General features: G+C 48.6%; 1 protein-coding gene across 1 annotated transcript in view; it reads right to left on the bottom strand.

The window, feature by feature from the left end:
* GPR153 (G protein-coupled receptor 153) overlaps positions 1 to 24,855 on the bottom strand; it is a 115,259-nt gene that overhangs the window by 13,579 nt on the left and 76,825 nt on the right. Inside the window, exon 4 of the mRNA XM_075328918.1 lies at positions 196 to 385. Within this exon, the coding sequence (XP_075185033.1) occupies positions 196 to 385 (190 nt within the window). The remainder of the gene's footprint in view (positions 1 to 195; positions 386 to 24,855) is intronic.

Here is a 24,855-nt window from a genome sequence, read left to right as displayed (position 1 = left end):
TGACCACCTAAGAGCAGCACCCATGAGTACATCCATGACCACCACCCAAGAGCACTATCCAAGATTAACAACTTTGATTTCCCAGCACTATCCAATAAGTAAACAGTACCCTAAATTAATGACATCAACATGAATGATTGGCTGCAGCCATACTACCAGAACCATGTTGCCATAATATTTTTGCTTTTTCCTCACCTTCATTTTCATCATCATTGGACATAATTGCTATACATTTGTCCCAGACGGCTTTCACATCTGCACGATAGCGGTCACAGGCCCATAGGAACATTGGCAGTAGAAGAGCTTGAACTACAGAACACCAGAGGACACCCAGGACCATCCATTCATCTGATTTGTCAAACTTCAGACTGGCAAAACTTACAACCTGTGTACAGAAGAAGACATATCAATTAGAGTAATACAGGATTACCCAATATTTTGTATTCATGCTGGATCTTTGGATTTCCTGAACCACTGGACATTTATATTAACACGGAGGCACATACTTTCCTTTTCAGTTTCCACACCCCAAGCTCCTTTAAATTAAATTTCCCCTTTTCAATAACATGGTTTATATCTCCAGAAGTCTGTTAATTTATTTTTCATATATCTTTCCAGCAGTAGGAGCTCTGATTGATTTACTGCAGCCGTCACTTGAAGGAGTTAATAAGCTCACTGCAAACTGTTTTATGAGGATGTTTGGAACTTATCTTCTATCCAATGGAGAGGGGATAACTTGCCGATTGCTATAGGTCTGACTGCCAATTCCAAGAACTAGGGCTCTAAAAACCCCTGTATGAATAAGGCGGAGGTTGATCATATGCACGGTAGTTCTATATAAATCTATTCAAACAGTAACAAAGAGTCATAATACTGAACAACATCACCTTTTCCTACTTGACTGACGGCTCCTTTGCCTAAAGTAGAACAGCATAGAGACTGCCAGTCAAGTAGGAAGAGGCAGCACTGAATTGGGAATAGAGCTGGAGTGACGTAGCCTTCAGAGGCACCATAGTCTTTCAGCAGTGGTGTAACTAGAGTTCAATGGGCCCTGATGCAAATATTGGTCCTGGGTCACCCTCCCACATGTTGGTCAGATTTAAATCCTATAAAGACATACAGGTTACCTTCCCCCCATTATGTGGTAATGTTCCCCATCCTGTTCTCCTTCCTGGTAAGTATGTCCACCATCCTGGTATACATGTTCACCTACTGGTATATGCTATCCCTCTCTTGGACCTATTCTAATATATATGTCCTCCCATCCTGGTATATACTGTCCCCCTCCTGGTATATACTGCCCCCCTCCTGGTAAATACTGTCCCCCTCCTGTTATAAACTGTCCCCCTTCTGTTATAAACTGTCCCCCTTTTGGTATATATTCTTCCCCTCCTAATATATATTGTCCCCCTCCTTGTAAATATTGTCCCCCTCCTGGTAAATATTGTCCCCCTCCTGTTATAAACTGTACCCTCTCCTGGTATTTACTATCCCCCTCCTGGTATGTACTGTCCCCCTGCTGGTATATAGTGTCCCCCTCCTGGTAAACACTGTCCCACTCCTGTTATAAAATGTCCCCTCCTGGTATATACTGTCCCCCTCCTGTTATAAATTACCCCCCTCTTGATATATACTGTCCCCCTCCTGATATAAACTGCCCTTTCCTGGTATATATGTCCTCCTCCTGGTATATACTGTCCTCCTCCTGTTATATTATTATAAGGGTTTGATACATAAATAATAATAATAATAATAATAATAATAATAATCCATAGATAAAAAAATAGTTTTAATGCAATTTGAGAGTCAACCACAAGAGGGCAGCATTGGCTGTTTGGTTTCATTAGTGTATCCATTCTTCAGTCCCTACCACTGGAATCACTGTATACAAAATATAAAGTAACAAGATCTCAAACACAAATAGATGAATACAATGTATAACATTGGGAAAATACTGATCCAAATACAGTGATGTAGACACAGACGTCAATTCTATCTTCTCCCTGGAATCTTGTACCTATCCATTTCAGAGATAAACGTACTTTTTTTTTTTTTTTTATGTTTTATTAAAGGAGCCACAGACCCCAGGAAAAAGTACACAGCCCTCCCATTCTTCATGTTATCTTGGTGACTGCATCCCAAAATCAGAGAACTTAGGAAAGGGGGGATCCCTCCAAAGGGATCCGTCTGGCAGCCGTGGTCATAAACCCCACTGTCCTGTCCCGAGTCCTCACTCAAATATCCCACCCTGTTTTATAAACTTAATATCCACTACTCAGCCTCTAAAAGTCTCTAAGTTATGCACATATTAACCACTTCAGTACCAGAGGGTTGATCCCTTTTCTTCATTATCAAACCCATTTTGGTGGATTTATACAGTTATGTTTGTGTCACAGCATTAGACACTCAAAATGTTTTCCATGTTCCATTCATGCGGCTGGATGAAGGATTATTTTTGCAAGATAAGTCGAATTAATTATTAGCACCATTTTGGGATACATATAACCAGGCTCGGACTGGCCCACAGGAGAACATGTAAATCCCCTGGTGGGCCATTGTGTAGGGGGTAAGCCACACACTCACCAACATGAGCAGTAATTGGCCCAATTAATTTGATTCTCTATATACAGACAAATGCAGTGTCGTATCCTTCATTCAACAAACTACCACGTTTATCACTATATAGATGCAGGTAAGATTTGTGATATTTGTATGTAGCTGAACAGTGGCCCCCAGAGTCAGTGTTACTGGTGGGCTGAGAAAAAGTGAAGAGTGGACCCAGCACCACAATCCAGTATATTAAAATATCAAAAATGTATTAGATATTAAAAAATCCAACAGATCCAACACTTGAGAGAACACGCATAAGGGCACCTTACGCGTTTCGGACAACAAGTAAAAACAGGTCCTTAATCATAGGTGATCATTAGTCACCTATGGACCTGTTTTTACTTTTTACTGCAAAACCTAGAGCGCAGTTGCCTATGGTAAGCTGAAGCCTCATTACCTTTTTTGTTACCCACCCCAGCCCTACATTGTATATAACTTATTCCATTACTTTTATTAAAAGGAACCTTACAGTGGATCCATGCTGCCTGCACATGAGGAATCAAGCATTGGCTGCGTCATTGCAGCTGCCTACATTGACCATGTGTCAACTATGACTGGTCCCCGGCGGCTTCCCCCACCCAATCTCCTAATCTGACAGATCTTTCCAGATTGCTACTTCCAATAGGTGGCACTAGAGTTCGTCTCCTTCCTCCCTAAAAATACAATTTGAATATTGCCCAGAGGAGTAATAAAATTATAATATTAGTAGCTATAAGTAGCTATAAAATTCTTCACCACTGACAGCCAGATTGGTTTGTCAGTCTCCGCAAAGAGAAATGTTTTCCCCTTAGACCCCATTATAGCTTTTCATACAGCAAGATCAGATCTCATACTTTGCACTGACGAGGAACAATCATCCCGAAACACCATGTCTGCAAATTGAGGTTCTGATCTGGCATAAATCCTAGGTCATATGAAAAGGCTCGTTAAAGGGCCACTTTTGACTTTTAGGATTGCTACTTCCAGTAGGTGGCGCTAGAGTTCGTCTGCTTCCTCCCTGAAGAGACAATTTGAAGATCTTTCCATATACACACACAAAGGTAGAGACCTGTCAGACATAGGAATTGGGGTGGGAAGGAGCCGCCGGGGACCTGCTGCGGGCCCATCATCCAAAACACAGTTTCCGGATGGCCTCAAAATATGGTTTTCTCTGAAACATTGCAACATGTCAGAGCAACAAACCTGGCTGCAATAACACAGTCACACTATATTCCATGCCACTTGTTCAGTCTGCATTAATTAGATGACAAGTTCCTTTTAACTTACTTGTTGGAAGAAAAAAAATAAAAACAGCAAACCCATTGACACCCCTATAGAACATCGCAACGAGCCAAAAGGGAGACACATTCACAAGTCTGAGCTGAGACATTGGGTGCTAGCGAGTGGCAAAACATCAATCTCATCAGACTATCCGGCCACTATGGGGCCCAAGAGTCGAGGGGCCTGATGCAGATGCTAGCGCCGGCACCAGCAGGCCTCAACACCCGTTGAACTATATCCTGGATGCTGATACAATTGAAAGCAGCAATGACTCTCTTGTTTCCATCATTCTCCCTCGCCGTCTAAAATCCCAGATCAGCAGGTGCAATGATGTCACTACAGCACGTCTGCTGTGCAGAAGGTGCATATTTTTTAATCAATGAGTACACTGGTGGCTATAATACTATATGGATGATTATGGAGCATAAATTATTCTATATGGAAATCTATGGGGAGTGCATTATACTATATAAAGGAATATGGGCTGCATTATATTATATGGAGGACTATGGGGTGCATTATAATATATTGAGGGCTATGGGGTATGCATTATTCTATATGGATGATTATGGGGGGTGCATTATGCTATATAAAGGAATATGGGGTGTGCATTTTACTATATGGAGGACTTTGGGGTGTGCATTATAATATATGGAGGAATATGGGGGTGCTTCATTCTATATGGAGTACCTTGGGGGTGCATTATACTATATTGAGGGCTATGGGGTGTGTATTATACTATGTGGATGATTATGGGGGGGTGCATTATACTATATGGAAGTCTAAGGGAGTACAGTAAACTATATGGATGATTATGGGGGTGCATTATTCTATATGGAGGACTATGGGGGGGTGCATTATACAATATGGAGGACTATGGGAGTACATTATACTATATGGAGGACTATGGGAGTACATTATACTATATGGATGATTATGGGGGTGCATTATTCTATGTGGAGGACTATGGGGGGTTCATTATACTATATGGAGGATTATTGGAGTACATTATACTATATGGATGATTATGGGAGTGCATTATTCTATGTGGAGGACTATGGGGGTTCATTATACTATATGGAGGACTATGGGAGTGCATTATACTATATGGATGATTATGGGGGTGCATTATTCTATATGGAGGACTATGGGGTGTGCGCTATACTATATGGATGATTATTGGTGGTGTACTATACTATATGGATGATTATGGTGGTGCATTATTCTATATGGAGGACTATGGGGGTGCATTATACTATATGAAGGATTATTCAAGTGCATTATACTATATGGATGATTATGGGGTGCATTATACTATATGGAGGGCTATCGGATTATGGGAGATGCATTATACTATATTGAAAATTATGTGGTGCATTATTCTGTATGGGGGGGCTATAGATGCCAATGATACTATATGAATGGCTATGTGGAGGCCATTATACTATTTGGAGGCCTATGAGGGAGCCTTTATATTTATGGAGGGCTATTTGAAGATCACTATACTGCGTGCATTATACAGTGTGAAGGATTGTGCGGGGTCCATCATATTGTTTGGAGGGCTAGTGGGAGCCTTTATACAGTGTGGAGTGGTGTGGGGCCATTATACTGCATGTAATCCCTATTATACAGCTTGGAGGGCTGTGTGGGGTCACTGTTGGGGATTATACTGTGTTGGGGTCACCATACTTTGCTGGGGTACAGCAGAGTCATCATACAGTGCATGTGGAGGCCAGGGTACAGGGTACTGTGCAAGAATTCACGGTGGAGGTATCATACGGTGTTTGGGGGGAGGGGGCACTTTTTTTTGCATCACACTTTATGGGTGCAAATGAAAAGGGGTGCTCGGGGCTTCAGTAGGAGGAAAATTACTTTGCAAGTGCTGCAAAGTTGTGAGATATGTTGTTACGCCTATAGTGTGACTTTTTGGGTAATTTCTGTTTGTCTTTTAAAGCTTTTGCTGGCAGCGTCTTGTTCGCAGGCTGCTGCATCTTGATATGAGTTTTTCTTATTCAATATAGTGTTACAAAAATAAATGTGAATATAGATCAGGTTTATATGTTCATTTCTGTATCTTATTGCTTCCATTACCTACAGAAAGGAGAGTCACTGGCCGAGCAGTTACAATGTGTCTGCAGTTATTACTATATCTTTTTCTTCAGCAATGGCCCTTACCTTACACTACTCACTATGGTTCTGGTAATGAATGCCAAAAGTCTAACCTGATAGGTTGTTTTCCCCTCTGCAACTATAAAATGATGATAATTACACTCATACTAATGTTTTCAAGCTTCACATAGTTTTTTTTATGGACAGGGTAAAAAAGTTGTTCAGAAAATTTTACACGTTTGCAACATTGGAACTATTTTTTTCAAATTCACACCACTGAGGATCTTATGGTTTTACTTAATTTTTTATATCTATTGAACTTGGTGTACAGCTTAATGAATGTATCGTCAGGAGGACTCTTAAGCCTGCTTTACACGCAACAATATCGTTAACGAGATATCATTGGGGTCACTTGTTAGTGACGCACATCCGGTGTCGTTAGCTATATCGTTGCGCGTGACACCTAGGAGCGACGATCACCGATCGCAAAAGTGTCAAAAATCGTTGATCGTTGTCACGTCGTCCATTTTCATAATATCGTTGGTGGCTCATGCCGCAGGTTGTTCGTCGTTCCTGCGGCAGCACACATCGCTACGTGTGACACCGCAGGAACGAGGAACAACCTCGTACCTGCGGCCACCAGCAATGAGGAAGGAAGGATGTTCGTCCCGCTCATCTCCGCCCCTCCACTTCTATTGGGCGGCCGCTTAGTGACGTCGCTGTGACGCCGAACGAACCGCCTCCTTAGAAAGGAGGTGGTTTGCCGGCAACAGCAACGTCGCTAGGCAGGTAAGTATGTGTGACGGGTGTTAGCGATGTTGTGTGCCACGGGCAGCGATTGACGCACAACCGACGGGGGGAGGGTACGCTCGCTAGCGATATCGATAGCGATATCGCAGCATGTAAAGTGCCCTTTAGAACAGACCTGGGAAAAGTGCAGACTGCAAACCTCATCCGAGCACTTGGCTGTTTCTATCCGGCCTACGGACCATGACAGCCAAAGGACTGGAAACAGTGGGCTGTGGGCTGCAGCATGAGGCCACCTTCTTTCCTCCCTAGCCCAGTGTCTCAATTTCACCAGAAATCCTCAGGATACAGATACCAGTGAATATGAGGATGTAGGAGGGAGCTGTGTGGGAAACTGTAGGGCCATCATACTATGTTGGGGGCTAAGGGGGCCATCTTGCTGTATGTGGAATGTTGTTAGGTCCATCATACTACATATGAGACTGTGAGGGCCATCATACTTTGTGTGGAAAATTTTTGGATCCATCATACTACTTGGGAGGAAGTGAGGGACATCATACTGTATGTGGAAGGTTGTTGGGTCCATCATACTACTTGGGAGGCTGTGAGGGCCATCATACTGTATGTGGAAGGTTGTTGGGTCCATCATACTGCATGGGAGGTTGTGAGGGCCATCATACTGTGTGTGTGGAAGGTTGTTGGGTCCATCATACTACATGGGTGGTTGTGGGGGTCATCATGATGTGTGTGGGGAAGGTTCTTGGGTCCATCATACTACATGGGAGGTTGTGGGGGCCATTATACTGTGTGTGGAAGGTTGTTGGGTCTATCATACTCTGTTGGAGCTGTGGGGTCCATAATACTGTGTGTGGAAGGTTGTGAGGTCCATTATACTACATGGGAGGTTGTGGGGGAACATTAAACTGTTTGGGGTGTTGTGGTGGCAATCATATTGGGTGGGAAAACAGTGGAAGCCATTATGGTGTATGTGGAATGTTGTGATGGCCATACAACTGTATACGTGATTTGGAGGAAATCATACCATGTGTAGTGGGCTCATATTTTTTGAGGATTGTGGAGGCAATCATAGTGTGTGTGGAGGACTGTGAAGGCCATCATACTGTGTGTGTGTGTGTGGGGGGGGACATTGTACTGTATGTAGGAGGCCATGGAAACATCCTACTTTGTTGGGGAGCTGTAGGGACACCATATTGTGTTGGAGGGTTGTGGAGACATCATACTATGTCTATGGAGCTCAAGGGACCATTATACTGTGTGTGTGTGGTGGGGGGGCTTGGGACATTGCACTGTGGGAACATCCAACTATGTTGGGGGGCTGTAGGAACACCATATTGTGTTGCTGGGCTGTAGGAACACCATATTGTGTAGAGACACCATATCGTGTTGGGGGTTTATGGAGACATGATACTATTTGTGTAGGTGGCTGTGGGGACCATCACACTGTGTGTGAAGGGCAGCAGTGGGGGAGCACTGCAGGAACAGCCTACTGTAAGTTTGGGAGGGTTATTGTGACATCATACTCTATGTGTCTGGATCATACTGTGTGTGGGGAGTGGTGAGACCATTATACTGTGCTTAGGACTATGGGTGATCAGTTAATTTTGAGCAGAATTAATTTTAGCTTATCAGTTCGGCCCTTCACAGCAGTCATAGTCTCTCATGTTAACACCTGACGAAAATTAATTGCCATCCCTGTCTTCGAAACATCAACAATCTATAAAGGTGCAAAATACCCTATAGGGCTTAAAAAAAGGATATACCAGTAAGTTTGTTGAGTTAAATTAGAGAGGGCATTATATTAAAGTTCCAGATTTTACTATCCAGAATACCAGACCCTAACATTTGTCCTCCATACTTATCCATGACCACCTAAGAGGATCCTCTTCTCTTGGCCAAAATGGAGCACATAGCAACTCTGATCCAGATGTATCTGACTCGTGACAATAATTGGCTGCATCAGCAATGTAATGTACTACTGACATTCCCGCTCAGTGATAAGAGACATAATGCCAGTAGTATGGCACGTGACGTCTGCACCCAATGATTGGCTGCAGTGGTCACATGCAATTGACATATAAAAAAAGACTGGAAATATTACAGGAGAATCCAGCGCTGGATAAATGAGAAGTGTTACCTTAATTATTTTACAACAGATGTTTAGTCATCATCATTGACCCTCATATTGGTGTAGCACCCAGGGATATGGGGTACTCGATTCCGGGCAGGGTACGTGTCGCGGGCGGAGGAGGTGACGCCGCGCTCTCCCACTGCTCGGGTCCGGCTGCTGCTGCTGCTGCGGCCTCTGCTGCTCAGTGGCTCGAGCGATGGGCCGGATCCCGTGGACTCGAGCGGCGCTCCTCGCCTGTGAGTGAAAAGGGGGTTGGTTTTGGGGATTTATTGTTGTCCGTGACGCCACCCACGGTTGTGGTGATTGTGTGGACACCACCGCTGCTCTGTATAGGGATCCCGGGAGCGGTGATAGGGAGCAGCTTTGTTGTTATTCCTCCCCTCCGTGGGTAGGGGGTTGGTTGTCCCGGGGCCCGGTGATGGGGTAGGGATGGATGGCAGGCCAGGTGTGGGGCCTGGTAAGATGCAGGGTCGCGGGGGCAGCGCTGTGCCGCACGGCACGGTGGTACTCACTCAGCCTGAGACGTTGACACAGTTCTCGGTAAAACATACGGCTGGAAAGACTATCCCCTACCCTTGCAAACTTCAAACGGAACCTGAAAACGCACCTGTTCAGAAATGCCTACAATCTACAATGAACTCGCTGCCGCCCGACCACCGTGCGGAGCTGCCGCCCGACCACCGTGCGGAGCCGCCGCCTGACCTACACCCCACCTATTGTCTCCTCCCCATAATCCTATAGAATGTAAGCCCGCAAGGGTAGGGCCCTCTTCCCTCTGTACTAGTCTGTCTACTGTAACTTGTATACGTATTTTGTATGTAACCCCCTTCTCATGTACAGCACCATGGAATTAATGGTGCTCTATAAATAAATAATAATAATAATAATAATAATAAAAAGACGGTTCCCACGGACGGCTGCTGTTGCTTTTCCCCGGTAGTTGACGGTGACGGTCTCTGTCCCTGCACCTAGTGTAATGTTGGTAGCGATGGGTTCCCACCGGTAACCCGCTCCCCGACTTGGATATGGGCCGGAGGAGCCCCTCTGTGCCCGCAGGCGCTGGCCCTGAGAAACTGGTGCTTAGGCGGTGGCGGTGTCTCTCTCCTACGGTTGGACTGTTGCCTTCAATCTGGACTTAGTTGTTGGGAGACCCGGAGGTCCCCTTCACTGACGGATTTGGCAAATTCACGGCGACTCCTAGCCTTGCCGGGATCCGAAAGGCCCCTGCCAATGGTGCTGGCTTCTCCTTGTATACCGGTCCGGTACTGCCGGGTCACCACCCGTCCACGGTCCTTTCGGCAACCTCCGATCAGCCTCTCCTGCAGACGGTCACCGCCATCTGCTAACCTTGCTGTCTCAGTCCGGGGCACACACCCGGACCAACTTCAGGCTTTCCAAACTGTCACTTTCTCCTTCACTTCAACTCCTCTCACTTGCTCCTCTACCACTTCACTCTCCTCAACTCTATTCTGCCTTCAACTAACTGCCTGGTTTTCCCGCCTCCAGGACTGTGAACTCCTCGGTGGGTGGAGCCAACCGCCTGGCCCACCCCCTGGTGTGGACATCAGCCCCTGGAGGAAGGCAACAAGGATTTCAGGTCTAGCTTTGGTGTTCCTATCCGGGGTGTAGGGTGTGGTGGTGTCATTACCTGTGACCCCTGGCTTGCCCAGGGCGTCACATACGTCTTGAGAATGTCACGGTGGTGGCTGTTACCCGGTTCCGTGCCCTGGGCCCTTTTTGTAATGGGGATATCTACAGGGGATTAGTGAATAAAGTTTATACATGACGCCACTTGCGGTGTCGCGGCTAAGTGTAGGGAGCCGCCGCTGCAGAATATTCTCTACTGGGGCTGATGGTATTAGCAGCTAGTATGGTAATCCCTCCGCAAGTAGGGTATTGCCCCAGCGGGTGTATGATGTGGTGGGCGTCAGAAGAAGGAGTCCACGCAGGTATTCAGTGCAACTGGTTTACTCACTGCGGAGATGTTAACTGGTTGCCCGAGGCCGGCTGGTGTCGTCTCCAGGTCCCCGTCGTCCCAGTGCCAGGCTGGTTCTCTGGTACCTTCTGCCCCTGCACCTGTCTCTGGTAAGTGGGTCCCCGTGGTATGGAACACTGGGGGTCCCCGGTTTGTGGTTTGTTCACTTCTGTCCGCCTGACGGTAGCGTGAACCCTGTGGGGTTGGAGTCTCTGGTCCTGTCCCCGGTTCTCCCTTTGCTACTGAGTCTTCTTATTCTTTAGGGTTAGTAAGGTCCTTGATGGTCCCCTTGCTGTGCAGGTGTTAAGAGGTCGGCTTGAAGCTCTTTCCTGTTCTAGGGTCCTGTACCCCATCGGTGCATAGCTCTGGGAGTACGCCACTGTACTCCACCAGCAACTACTTCTCCTGGGTACCAGGTCACCGTTAACCCGAGTCAGGGAGTCACTTCACTTCCACCTTCACCTCTACAGTCACTACAGTTCTCATTTAGACTTAGGGGCACTTTGCACACTATGACATCGCAAGCCGATGCTGCTATGCCGAGCGCGATAGTCCCCGCCCTCGTCGCAGCTGCAATATCATGGTGATAGCTGGCATAGCGAACATTATCGCTACGCCAGCTTCACATGCACTCACCTGCCCTGCGACGTCACTCTGGCCGGCGACCCGCCTCCTTATTAAGGGGGCGGGTCGTGCGGCGTCATAGCGACGTCACACGGCAGGCGGCCAATAGAACCGGAAGGGCGGAGATCAGCGGGACGTAAACATCCCACCCACCTCCTTCCTTCCGCATAGCTGGCGTGAGCCGCAGGACGCAGGTAGGAGATGTTCCTCGCTCCTGCGGCTTCACACACAGCGATGTGTGCTGCCGCAGGAGCGAGGAACAACATCGTAACATCGGTCATTTCCAAATCATGGAAATGACCAACGCTACACCAATGATACGATTACGACGATTTTGTGCTCGTTAATTGTATCAAAAAGGCTTTACATACTACGATATCGCCTGCGACGCCGGATGTGCGTCACTTTCAATTTGACCCCACCGACATCGCACCTGCGATGTCGTAGTGTGCAAAGTACCCCTTAGACTGACTACTGACTTCCTGTGTTCCCGACAACTCTCCACAGTCCGCCCCTCCCACCTGGTCAACTAGTGGACTGGAGTGGCTCCACCTCTAGGCGGTCATCCATGGTCCAACCCTACCCCGTACCATTGTATGGGGGATTTGTTGGGGAAAACTGGGATTACCTGGGTTTTTGGGGTTACCGGCACTGGGGTTCTGGGTCTCTAAGGGGGTAGGCCCTGCATCCTGATGAGGATGCAGAACCTTGTAGCACCCTGATGGGTTCAGGGGCGCTATTTTGGCGTTTACCTTTAGCAGCAACTTACAGATTGGATGCAGAAAAGGTAATAAAAATAACTGAAAACGGAATGTAGAAAAAAATAGACATTTCCTTTAAGGCAGAATAAGTTGTAAGCTTTGTGATGGCATTTTCAGTTGAAGCCTATGCGTGCCGTGCTCAGATAATGCTGTAGAGGAGCTTTTTTCCCAGACTTCTGCTTTTATGAGCGTCTCGACGTCAAGGTGAATGCTCTCTTTGTTTTCTTCAGAACTGGGTCAGGTTCCGCGTCTCTTTTATTAATCCAGTTATTGGTAGAAATCTTTATATTATAAGTTTGAAAAATCCTGACAGTAAAGTTTTGAGTGAACTTTTCACCTTGACATTTTCATCTCGGCAGCGGCATTAAATCTATGTATAGGTTTCTAGATCTGACAGAAGAGGGGGAGACTTTTCTAGAACATTACAGGGCGAGAGCTGAACCTTTGTAGAAAGGTGAAAGTGAATTGTAAGAAATAGAAGAATTGCCATAATATTCAGATCTGTTCCAATTACGTAGAATCTAATGAGAAACGTGTCGCTGACGATCTTTGCTTTTTTTTTTAGGAGAATGTGACAAATGATCTTTCTATGCTCCTGATATTCTTATCTTTAAGAAAATATGAGTTTTGAAGTTTTGGCTATAACAATAAGGGTTCGCTCACATCTCTGTTTAATAAATCGGTTCAATTTTAACCCCTTTACCAATCAACGATTTTCCGTTTTTTCTTTCGTTTTTTCCTTCCCTTTTTCCAAGGGCCATAACCTTTTTTATTTTACCATCAATATTGCCGTATGAGGGCTTGTTTTTTGCAGGACGAATTGTTCTTTTGAATGACACCACTCATTCTATCCTATTTTGTACTGGAAAACAGGAAAAAAAATTACAAGTGCGGTGAAATTGCAAAAAAGTGCAATTACAAAATTATTTTTTGGGGTTTTTTATTCACATTGTTCACTATATGGTAAAACTGACCTGGCAGTATGATTTCCCAGGTCGGTACAAGTTTGTAGATACCAAACATGTATAGTTTTTACTTTTATTTAGGGGGTGAAAAAAAGTGTAGACGTTTGTAAAAAAAAAAAAAAAAAAAGAAGAATTGCGCTTTTGTTGATGTGAAGCCCCTCAGGTGTTGTATCGGTGCATACCTTCAGGGACTCCACGTAGCTGGTGCTGGTCACAGGTAGGGAATCTTCGGTTTTGATCGTGACGCCACTCTCAGTATTGCAGTCAGTGGGGACCGCCACTGCAGGTTAGGGGACGCCTGGGGCTGATGGTGGGTGCAGTCGGATATAGTAGCCTCCTGAGAGTGAGGCAAGCCCCAGGGCCCGGTGTGGGTTTGTAGTACCACAAGTCGCAGAATGACCACACAGGCAGGATGTCTTTTAGGGTTTTTACTCACATTTGATGGCAGGGTGAGTAACCCGGGCGTAGCTGGGATGAACCAGATGGGAACCAGGTATCCTTCAGGCTGACTTTATGAGGGTGACTACTGACTCGCCTTCCTTAGCCCTTGGTGGTTTGGGGTAACCCCGACTTTGAGTCCCTATGGGGGTCACCCAGGGAAGATGCTGCAGCCTCTCTCCCCCTTTTGTTTGCCGTTTGCTTGTTCCCCGGACCAGGCCACTCCAGCTGCTTGCCTCCTGTGACCTATGGGCCCTAACTGTGGTTACGTGGCTGCGGCTTTTGTGGTGTTGTGGTGTGGGCTTTGAGAGCCCCACACCGGCAGGTTTAGCAGAAGAAAGCTGGATCTATCTTCGCTTCGGGATCTGCCGCCCGGTTGGGCCTGGTGCTCTCTAGCAGTCTCCTTACTTCCCACTCCGTGCTCTCTCTCTAGCTGAAGCTGGCTTTCAGGTAGCACTCCTAGTTGACCGTTCTCCCCCGTCGGTAGCCACTGCGCGGGCGCTGTTAGACAGCATCAACCCCACAGGTCTGCTCCTCACTGAGCCCTCTGGAGTTCTCCTCTAACTGACTCACTGCTCCTCCTCCCCTGTTCTTGCCTACGCCACCTAGCAACCAGACTCTCCACCACACCCCTTGAGAGGAGATGGAGGCTTTTGACCCCCTGCCACTATTCCAGTGGAGGTATAGGCTTTGCCCCCTCCTGGGATCCCCAGGGGTCCTCTCAAAGGTACATGTGTGAGACCTGATCACTATGCGCCTGTGTTCCACACCCCTGTCAGCCTTCTGGATTACCTGTATTGTACTGTCCCCAGCATGGGTGCAGTACTCAGTGGTGCCTGACCAGGTCAGGGGCGCCACATTCCCCCTTAGTTATCACCAGCACGTCCTCGGGCTGCAAGACAACATTTTAAAATGCATAAAACATTAAAACATGTTAAAACATTTAAAAGCACCAGGTACCATACATCACCACCCTCCACCCACAAGTCCGTTAACCCACCCAAAACCCTTTCACGTTGGCCGCGCCTTCAGCCACTTCTGGCAGGATGTAGAGGCGGCTTTCATGGGCTGGTGGTTCTTCAGGGTATACCTGGCCTGGTGGATCCGCGCCTTCAGCCTCTTCTGGCAGGATGCAGAGGCGGCCTCCACAGTTGGTGCTGACCAGGTACCCTCTTTGTGGTGGAGAGCCAGGCCCCATAAACAGGCATGCTCTCTGGTTGCAGGTGAGCCAAGGCCCTATATACGGACGGGCTCCTCCTGGTTGCAGACGAGCCAAGCCCCTAAACAGGCTGACTCTGGTGGTGGTGGTGCCCTCTGGTGTAACTATTTACACTGCGAGAGTTTGTGGCTATCGCCAGTTCATAGCCTTAAGGTTTATGGTTTTCTCACACAAGTTTATGTGGGCACATGCTTAAACTTGGGAACGTTGCAAAACAAACTTTTCAAAACTTCAACTGGTAACTTCTTTCTTTACTTTACTTTACTCCTCTTTACCAGGGCTTGAGCCTGTATGGCTGCGGCACCTGCTGCTTTCCTGCTCTCTGTCGTCGTCGGTGGTCGTCTCATCCGTAGGTTCTTTTTCTCTGCTTTCTCTATCTCTGTCTTTTCTTCCTTCTCTTTCTTTAGGACTTTGTGTTACGTCCAGGGCATACAATCCTCTTTCGCCTTGATGCATAGTAAACTGGACTGAATCTCCCATCTTTAGATTTCTGCCAGGGTGTCCTCTAGGCAGATGAGCTCTCACATCTCTTCTGTTGACAAATATCCCTTCTTTGATACCAGGTGCTACGATGAATCCATATCCACTTCTCAAATTAAAATCCTCCACTACTCCTCTGAAAAGGGGTCCTCTGACCTGGGCTTTGGACCTTCTCAGGGCTCGTTTTTCTTGCAGGTCTCTGGCTGTGACTTCTCTCTGCTCTGGAGATGACGGTGCAGGGGATAGTTGCGTTCTGTTGCGGTGTGTCTTACGGGCTGGATTCTGTAGGGTGCAGCTCACAAACTCCCAGGTAAGGCTTTTGGGCAGTTCTTCTTCTGCAGATGGTGTCAGGTCTTCCTCATCCCAGCGAGAATAAGGCAGCATCTCTGGCTCTGGGTATGGCTCTGGAGTCAGCCCCTCAACCTCCTGGCCTCCTCCCCCCCTTAGTTCTTCCTGGCACTCCTTGGGTAGCAGTGCTGGGGATGGACTTCTTTCTGCCGGCCCAGGTGGGGAACTCTTTGCCGTGGTTGCTGCAGGAGCTGTCGGGATACTCTTTGGGGTGTGCGGAGGGAGCATGTACCGCTCCACCATCTCCCGTGGGAACTTAGCTTCCAGGTCGGCTTTTAGCTGCCAGTATGCGGAGTCCTCACCTACCAGGGATTGCCTAGCAGGGACTTCCTGAGCCTGGGGAGCCTTGTCTGCTCTGGCCTTGCAGGCCGGGGTAAATGGTACGTCAGCCTTGTCTTGGCGGGCCGCGCCCGATATGGCGGCGGCCTGGTCTTGGCGGGCCGCGCCCGGCATGGCGGCGGCCTGGTCTTGGCGGGCCGCGCCCTGTATGGCGGCGGCCTGGTCTTGGCGGGCCGCGCCCTGTATGGCGGCGGCCTGGATCGGCGTCGCAGCTGCGATGGGGTCTGTGCAGGCTGGGCTGGGCATCGCTGCAGGGACCGGGTCTTGGTGGGCCGAGCAGGGCATCGCTGCGGCGGCCGGGGCTTGGCGGGCCGAGCAGGGCATCGCTGCGGCGGCCTGGGCTTGGCGGGCCGCACCTGGCGTGGCTGCGGCCTGGTCCAGCGTCGCCGCGCCGGGCGCCTCTTCAGGGACCGCGGGCGTGGCAGTAGGGGTCGGGGCACTTGCGCTAGCCGGGGCATCACTCGACTCACCCATCGTTGGCAGCATCGGGGTCTGAGTTGTCACCGCCCGATCTGGCACTCGGTGCGCGGCTCTCTCCTCGTAGGCCCGAACCGCCGCGGTCATCCAGAGGAACTCCTCGCGTCCCTCTCTGATCAGCCTTCCGACCCTGGCTTCTAGTTGATCGCAGAACTCGGCAAGCTCCCGACACCACCAGGCAGCGGAGCCTGGCTCTGGATCTCTGCTCTCAGACGCCATCTTCATTAGCAAGCTGCTGGCTTCTCTTCTGCTCCGCCGTCTCCGGACGCTTCCGCTCTCTTCACAAGCGAGGTCAGAACTCTGCAGGGGATCTCTGGGTAGCCACACCTCTTCGTGGGCGGTAACTTCTTCCAGCGCGGGCTGCTGTTGTTTTTCAGCGCGCTTTTCATGGTGGCAATATGGCGGCGCTTCCAATTTTTCAAGCGGACCGCCCAGGCACATGGTCACCTGTCTGAACAGGTCTAGTCCTTATCCTGTTCGTGACGCCAGATGTGAAGCCCCTCAGGTGTTGTATCGGTGCATACCTTCAGGGACTCCACGTAGCTGGTGCTGGTCACAGGTAGGGAATCTTCGGTTTTGATCGTGACGCCACTCTCAGTATTGCGGTCAGTGGGGACCGCCACTGCAGGTTAGGGGACGCCTGGGGCTGATGGTGGGTGCAGTCGGATATAGTAGCCTCCTGAGAGTGAGGCAAGCCCCAGGGCCCGGTGTGGGTTTGTAGTACCACAAGTCGCAGAATGACCACACAGGCAGGATGTCTTTTAGGGTTTTTACTCACATTTGATGGCAGGGTGAGTAACCCGGGCGTAGCTGGGATGAACCAGATGGGAACCAGGTATCCTTCAGGCTGACTTTATGAGGGTGACTACTGACTCGCCTTCCTTAGCCCTTGGTGGTTTGGGGTAACCCCGACTTTGAGTCCCTATGGGGGTCACCCAGGGAAGATGCTGCAGCCTCTCTCCCCCTTTTGTTTGCCGTTTGCTTGTTCCCCGGACCAGGCCACTCCAGCTGCTTGCCTCCTGTGACCTATGGGCCCTAACTGTGGTTACGTAGCTGCGGCTTTTGTGGTGTTGTGGTGTGGGCTTTGAGAGCCCCACACCGGCAGGTTTAGCAGAAGAAAGCTGGATCTATCTTCGCTTCGGGATCTGCCGCCCGGTTGGGCCTGGTGCTCTCTAGCAGTCTCCTTACTTCCCACTCCGTGCTCTCTCTCTAGCTGAAGCTGGCTTTCAGGTAGCACTCCTAGTTGACCGTTCTCCCCCGTCGGTAGCCACTGCGCGGGCGCTGTTAGACAGCATCAACCCCACAGGTCTGCTCCTCACTGAGCCCTCTGGAGTTCTCCTCTAACTGACTCACTGCTCCTCCTCCCCTGTTCTTGCCTACGCCACCTAGCAACCAGACTCTCCACCACACCCCTTGAGAGGAGATGGAGGCTTTTGACCCCCTGCCACTATTCCAGTGGAGGTATAGGCTTTGCCCCCTCCTGGGATCCCCAGGGGTCCTCTCAAAGGTACATGTGTGAGACCTGATCACTATGCGCCTGTGTTCCACACCCCTGTCAGCCTTCTGGATTACCTGTATTGTACTGTCCCCAGCATGGGTGCAGTACTCAGTGGTGCCTGACCAGGTCAGGGGCGCCACATTGACATTTTCCGAGACCTGTAGTGTTCTCATTTTTCAGGATCTGGGGCTCAGTGATGCCTTATTTTTTTACTTCTTGAGCTCATGTTTTTAACCGTACCATTTTTGGGTAGATGCTATATTTATATCGCCTGTTATTACATTTTAATGCAATGCTGCGGCGACCAAAAAACGTAATTCTGGAGTTTTGATTTTTTCTTGTTACGCCCTTTACAACCAGATTAATTTATTTTATAGTTTAATAGATTGAGCATTTCTCAATGCGACAATACCAAATACAGTATGTGTATTTTTTGGGTATTTTTTTTTTCAATGGGGCAAAACAGGGGTGATTTGAACTTTTAGGTTTTTTATTTTTCAAAACTTTTTTCTTTTACATTTTTTATTTATTTATTTTACTAGTCCCCGTAAAAATGGGAAGGCAAATGGATGCTCCTTGTAATGTTCAATTTTTTCTCTGACCCATAGACTTGCATTGAGAAGTCTCAGCCGTTTTACATGACCATACACTGCATGGCGCAATTGTTGCCTCAGGCTGAAAACATCTGAGGAAAAACTTGCAGATCAGCACTGACTGATTGAATAACATTGGTGTGAGTGTGGTGTAATTTTTTTTATCATATTGCACTCAGTATTACACACAGATGTGAGCGAGCCATTATGACTACCATTTTTAGAGATGTTGACAAATATAGACCCAATGACAGTGAAAACCACGCAGGTTTCAACAGACAAGAACAGTGACCTGATAACTGCGAGAGCCGCATGACCACTATACAGTGATGGACACAGACCTCCATAACATTGACAGGCACATACCTCCATAACACTGACAGTAGTAGACCTCCATATGAGTAGCAGCCATAGACCCCCATATACAGTTAGGTCCAGAAATATTTGGACAGTGACACAATTTTCGCGAGCTGGGCTCTGCATGCCACCACATTGGATTTGAAATGAAATCTCTACAACAGAATTCAAGTGCAGATTGTAACGTTTAATTTGAAGGTTTGAACAAAAATATCTGATAGAAATTGTAGGAATTGTACACATTTCTTTACAAACACTCCACATTTTAGGAGGTCAAAAGTAATTGGACAAATAAACCAAACCCAAACAAAATATTTTTATTTTCAATATTTTGTTGCGAATCCTTTAGAGGCAATCACTGCCTTAAGTCTGGAACCCATGGACATCACCAAACGCTGGGTTTCCTCCTTCTTAATGCTTTGCCAGGCCTTTACAGCCGCAGCTTGTTTGTGGGTCTTTCCGTCTTAAGTCTGGATTTGAGCAAGTGAAATGCATGCTCAATTGGGTTAAGATCTGGTGATTGACTTGGCCATTGCAGAATGTTCCACTTTTTTGCACTCATGAACTCCTGGGTAGCTTTGGCTGTATGCTTGGGGTCATTGTCCATCTGTACTATGAAGCGCCGTCCGATCAACTTTGCGGCATTTGCCTGAATCTGGGCTGAAAGTATATCCCGGTACACTTCAGAATTCATCCGGCTACTCTTGTCTGCTGTTATGTCATCAATAAACACAAGTGACCCAGTGCCATTGAAAGCCATGCATGCCCATGCCATCACGTTGCCTCCACCATGTTTTACAGAGGATGTGGTGTGCCTTGGATCATGTGCAATTCCCTTTCTTCTCCAAACTTTTTTCTTCCCATCATTCTGGTACAGGTTGATCTTGGTCTCATCTGTCCATAGAATACTTTTCCAGAACTGAGCTGGCTTCATGAGGTGTTTTTCAGCAAATTTAACTCTCTATTTTTGGAATTGATGAATGGTTTGCATCTAGATGTGAACCCTTTGTATTTACTTTCATGGAGTCTTCTCTTTACTGTTGACTTAGAGACAGATACACCTACTTCACTGAGAGTGTTCTGGACTTCAGTTGATGTTGTGAACGGGTTCTTCTTCACCAAAGTAAGTATGCGGCGATCATCCACCACTGTTGTCATCCGTAGACGCCCAGGCCTTTTTGAGTTCCCAAGCTCACCAGTCAATTCCTTTTTTCTCAGAATGTACCCGACTGTTGATTTTGCTACTCCAAGCATGTCTGCTATCTCTCTGATGGATTTTTTCTTTTTTTTCAGCCTCAGGATGTTCTGCTTCACCTCAATTGAGAGTTCCTTAGACCGCATGTTGTCTGGTCACAGCAACAGCTTCCAAATGCAAAACCACACACCTGTAATCAACCCCAGACCTTTTAACTACTTCATTGATTACAGGTTAACGAGGGAGACGCCTTCAGAGTTAATTGCAGCCCTTAGAGTCCCTTGTCCAATTACTTTTGGTCCCTTTAAAAAGAGGAGGCTATGCATTACAGAGCTATGATTCCTAAACCCTTTCTCCGATTTGGATGTGAAAACTCTCATATTGCAGCTGGGAGTGTGCACTTTCAGCCCATATTATATATATAATTGTATTTCTGAACATGTTTTTGTAAACAGCTAAAATAACAAAACTTGTGTCTCTGTCCAAATATTTCTGGACCTAACTGTAAGTGACAGCCATAGACCCCCATATCAGAGACAGCCATAGACCAGCATATCAGTGACAGCCATAGACCCCCATATGAGTGATAGCCATAGACTCCCATATCAGTGACAGCCATAGACCCCCATATGAGTGACAGCCATAGACCCCCATATGAGTGACAGCCATAGACCCCCATATTCAGTGATGGACACAGAACTCCAATAGTGACAAATAGTGAAAATGTTTGAGTGCTTCCATTGATCAAATAAGGGTCAGTGTTATGGCTCCCTACCAGTTGCAATATCCAATGAGGTGATTATAACAAGTTCACTAATAATTTAGGTTTTCTGCTTGGTTGATGCTAATGAGTCCAGTGGGCGGTCCTTCTCAGTGACTCTCAGACCGACCTATGTGAGTAGAGCTTTCCACTGGATTCATAAATCCAAAGTGACTAATGACCTACATCAATAAATTACAGAGTATCCTGAATTCGTCCCATAATACTACTCCTGCTGCCCTATAACATTATACCGGCAGGGAAGTGCAGCTATATCACTGGGACAGGTTACCTTTAAAGAGAATCTGTCATCAGGTTTTTGCTGTGTAATCTGAAGACAGTATGATGTAGGGGTTAACACAGATTTCAGCAATGTCTTTCTTTTCACACTGTGTGCAGTTGTTTACCTGCAATGTTTGTTTTAGCTCCAGAAGATTATCATTGCTGGACTAGGTCAGCTAGTCTGGCACACCACTTGCTGTGATTAGCATCTCACTGTCTATACAAAAGTGTAAACAGAGAGTGTGGGCGGGGGCAGATTTCTTAGCGCTGCTGACTTGCTAAATCTAAAACCGCTGATTGTGTCAGAATCACTGCACCTAGAAAACTAAGTGATACATCATTGGATTCAGGGTCTCTACCCCTACATCATGCTGCTCTTAGATGAGGTAGCAAAAACCTGTTGACAGATTCCCTTTAAATGCAGTGAATCAAAGTGAAACGTCAATGAATTGCACTGTCATTTCAATCACACGTGTCCATTATTTCCCTGAAGGTGACACATGACACAAAATAATTCTGGTAAATGTTATCACCATTATCAAATCTGCGAGACACCGATGACTGACGGGGGATCTGATTGAGTCATTATTTAAATATAGCATCTGGCAGACTAGAGCTGTGCTTTAGTTTTTTCACCCCGCTAATCTGTGACATGGACCTCTTCTTCTTCTCCTTTCCTTTCCGGGCCGGTGTTGGCATCTCCACTTCATGTTGTTTATCTAAAAAGGTGTGAAATATATTTTGAAACCTGGTTGCCCGACGGGCTCATCTCTGATGGATGGGTGAGCTTTCGATTGGACATTCTCTTTAACTTGTTTGAGGCCATCTCACTGGCAGACTGCCTGGTTTGTAAGATTTCCAGCTGGTCCAAGTGTAGTGGGTGGGCCTACCCCCTACTAGTTTAACATAGTTACCCGGCATTGTGATTATTAAAAGTGTTGAATTATATGTTTTTATGTGATGTGTTAGGGCACCCCTAGTGGCCGGGTGGGACGGCTGTTGCCACCGGGGAGGAGGAGTCGGCCGGATATCTAGGCTAGGTCTGAATGTGTGTGGGGTAGAGAGATCCGGGTCAGCGGAGTGCGAGCATCTGCAGCGGCAAGTGCGATAGTGTGAGCGAACCATCAAGGGACACCGGAGAGGAGGAGGTGGACGTAACCTCAGAGCCTATTCTGCCGGTGTGGGTCCGGTGTATGCTTGGCTGAATAGTGGGTGCCCGAAGGAAGTAGAGTACGGAGGGCATATCCCCACCCGAGGTGACGTCTGGTCAGAGTGTCCCCAGCTCCACTAATATTGCCGTGATCCGCTGACCGGAGTGGCTTTTACCGGAGTGTCTGTCAAGCTGTGAGATCCGGGACAGCAGTGTGTGCACTTGGGCAGAGTGTGAGCGAAACAGCACGGGACACCGGAGATAAGGAGGTGGACGCAACCTCAGAGCCTATTCTGCCGGTGTGGGTCCGGTGTATGCTTGGCTGAATCGTGGGTGCCCGAAGGAAGTAGAGTACGGAGGGCATATCCCCACCCGAGGTGGCGTTTGGTCAGGGTGTCCCCAGCTCCACTGAAAGTCTGCAACTGCCTGTTTCTTTACTGTCTGCTGTTCGGATTATTGGACTGTGCTGAATAAATGTTCTCTTTTATTGCATTCAACTCTTGCCTGAAGTCTATTTGTGTAATGGAGAACGAAGACACTAGCACACACTGTTTTAACCCTAAAGAAGTGATGAAGACAGGGATGTGCCTGCACCATAGTGCTGCCACGACTACACAGCCAGAGGCCTCCCTGCCTGGTCACTTCATGTGGCGTAGTCGGCAGGATCCGAGTCCTTTGCCGGAGAACCAGGAGTCTGAAGACCAAGTAGTGCCTGAAGCACGGAATTCGGACGATGAGAGAAGATTTCCAGTCCCATGGTGGGAGGAAGAAGTGCCCAAGGCGTTGGACCGGGTACAAGATGGCGGCAAGGAGGCCGTTATCTGTGAGGAAGAAAGGGCGCGAAAAGTAGGCGCCAAAAGAAGAGCCTGGGGCTGGCCGGCGCCGAAGAAAAAGGACAGAGTACTCCGCCCAAAGAGGGGAGGCGCCAGCTCCAGGGCATTGAAGACTAAGAAAAGGAAAAAGAAGTACCTCGGCGGAGGAGTCGAGATGATGCGTGAGGCTGGGGGTGGAGTTTGTTCAAAAGCGGGAAACGAAGACCCGCCTCCACTTCCTCCAGTCTCAGCGTCGACACCACCGCCATTACCAGTGATTCCGTTGAGAACCGAGATGGAGAACTTTGGGCAACCTGCGGAGTTGGCGACGACTATGGCCCTCATCAGCCTTGGCCGAGGCCGACCCCGGTTCGCCCCTGCTAGCGAGGCCGCGATAGCGGATCTCCCCATTGGGCCGGGAGGCTCTACGAGACCGGACAAGGTCTCTTGGAAGACTTCGTGGGACGCTCAAACCGGGAGCACCATTACGGAAGTGAAGGCGACCTATGCTACCCCGCCCATGCCAAGCCGTCCGGGGGTTGCTGTTTTCCCTTGGGACACCCCGCAGCTTAACGCCGCCGCCACACCATTTGTTCCGGTGCCGGAGTCAGCCGAAGAGTTAGCCGGGCGTCTAGAGGAGGACCACCTGGGCTTCTTCTGGGACCCAGTCATCGCCCCGCCGGAGAGGGCGCGTCCCAGTGTTCCGCCCCCGAAGCCTGATCCCGTCCGGGAACGGCTCCTGGCTGAGACCATAGTCCGGGAAATGCTGTCCGGGCCCGGTGGAGAGGATCTGGCCCAGCAGTTCGTGACCGGGGTGGTTGTTAAATTCAACCAGCAGGAGGGGTATGGATTCATCCGTGAAGTAGAGACCGGGGATGACTACTTTTACAACCGAGTTCACCTGGATGTAGAAGGACTCCCCAAGCGACTCCATACCCTGTGGCCGGGCGAGAAAGTCAGCTTCTTGCCGGACAAAGGCAGCCGCGGTCTGTTTGCGGTGTGTGTTTCCCGCATGCCCACCACCCGGGAAGCGGAGCAGTGGCAGGAGGAGATTGCGTGGGAGGAGCAGCAAGAGCGACGACAGAGCCGTACCAGACCGGCCGCGCCTCCTCAACCCCGGCCCGTACCGACGGCTGCCCCGGAAGCAGAGGCAGAGCCAGCCCTCGATCCGGAGAGGCTCCCAACTGTGGTGGCGGTGACGCAAAATGTCAACAACAGGCCAGTTTTCATGCTGGACGCGTCGCCCGCCGCACCACCACCGTCCCGGGCGGAGACGCCATCACCACCAAGAGGTGCAGCAGCAGCTGTGCCGGAGGAGCCGTGCTACGCTCCGGTGTCTTTCAGGCGGATCCGCCGCCAGCCAGGACAAACTCTGGGGGCCTATATCCAGGCTCAAGCGGAAGAGTGGAAGAGGGCCTGGCCCCCAGAGTAAGCTGTTCGCTCCAGCACCTGTGAAGACCGGGATGGTTGTAAACCGGCAGAAAGTTGCTTTTGTTGAAAAGTTTTACGGGCCTGTTGCCCTTCAGCAAAGACCGGGAGCGCTATTGAAGCCTCCGGGCACCTTCAGCAAAGACCGGGAGCGCTATTGAAGCCTCCGGGCACCTTCAGCAAAGACCGGGAGCGCTATTGAAGCCTCCGGGCACCTTCAGCAAAGACCGGGAGCGCTATTGAAGCCTCCGGGCGCACATCTAAGACCGGGAGCGCTGT

The sequence above is a fragment of the Anomaloglossus baeobatrachus genome, chromosome 11 (genome assembly GCF_048569485.1).
Source record: "Anomaloglossus baeobatrachus isolate aAnoBae1 chromosome 11, aAnoBae1.hap1, whole genome shotgun sequence".
Taxonomy (NCBI): Eukaryota; Metazoa; Chordata; class Amphibia; order Anura; family Aromobatidae; genus Anomaloglossus; species Anomaloglossus baeobatrachus.
The sequence above is the reverse complement of the archived record's forward strand: the minus strand, read 5'-3'. Positions and strand labels throughout refer to the sequence as shown.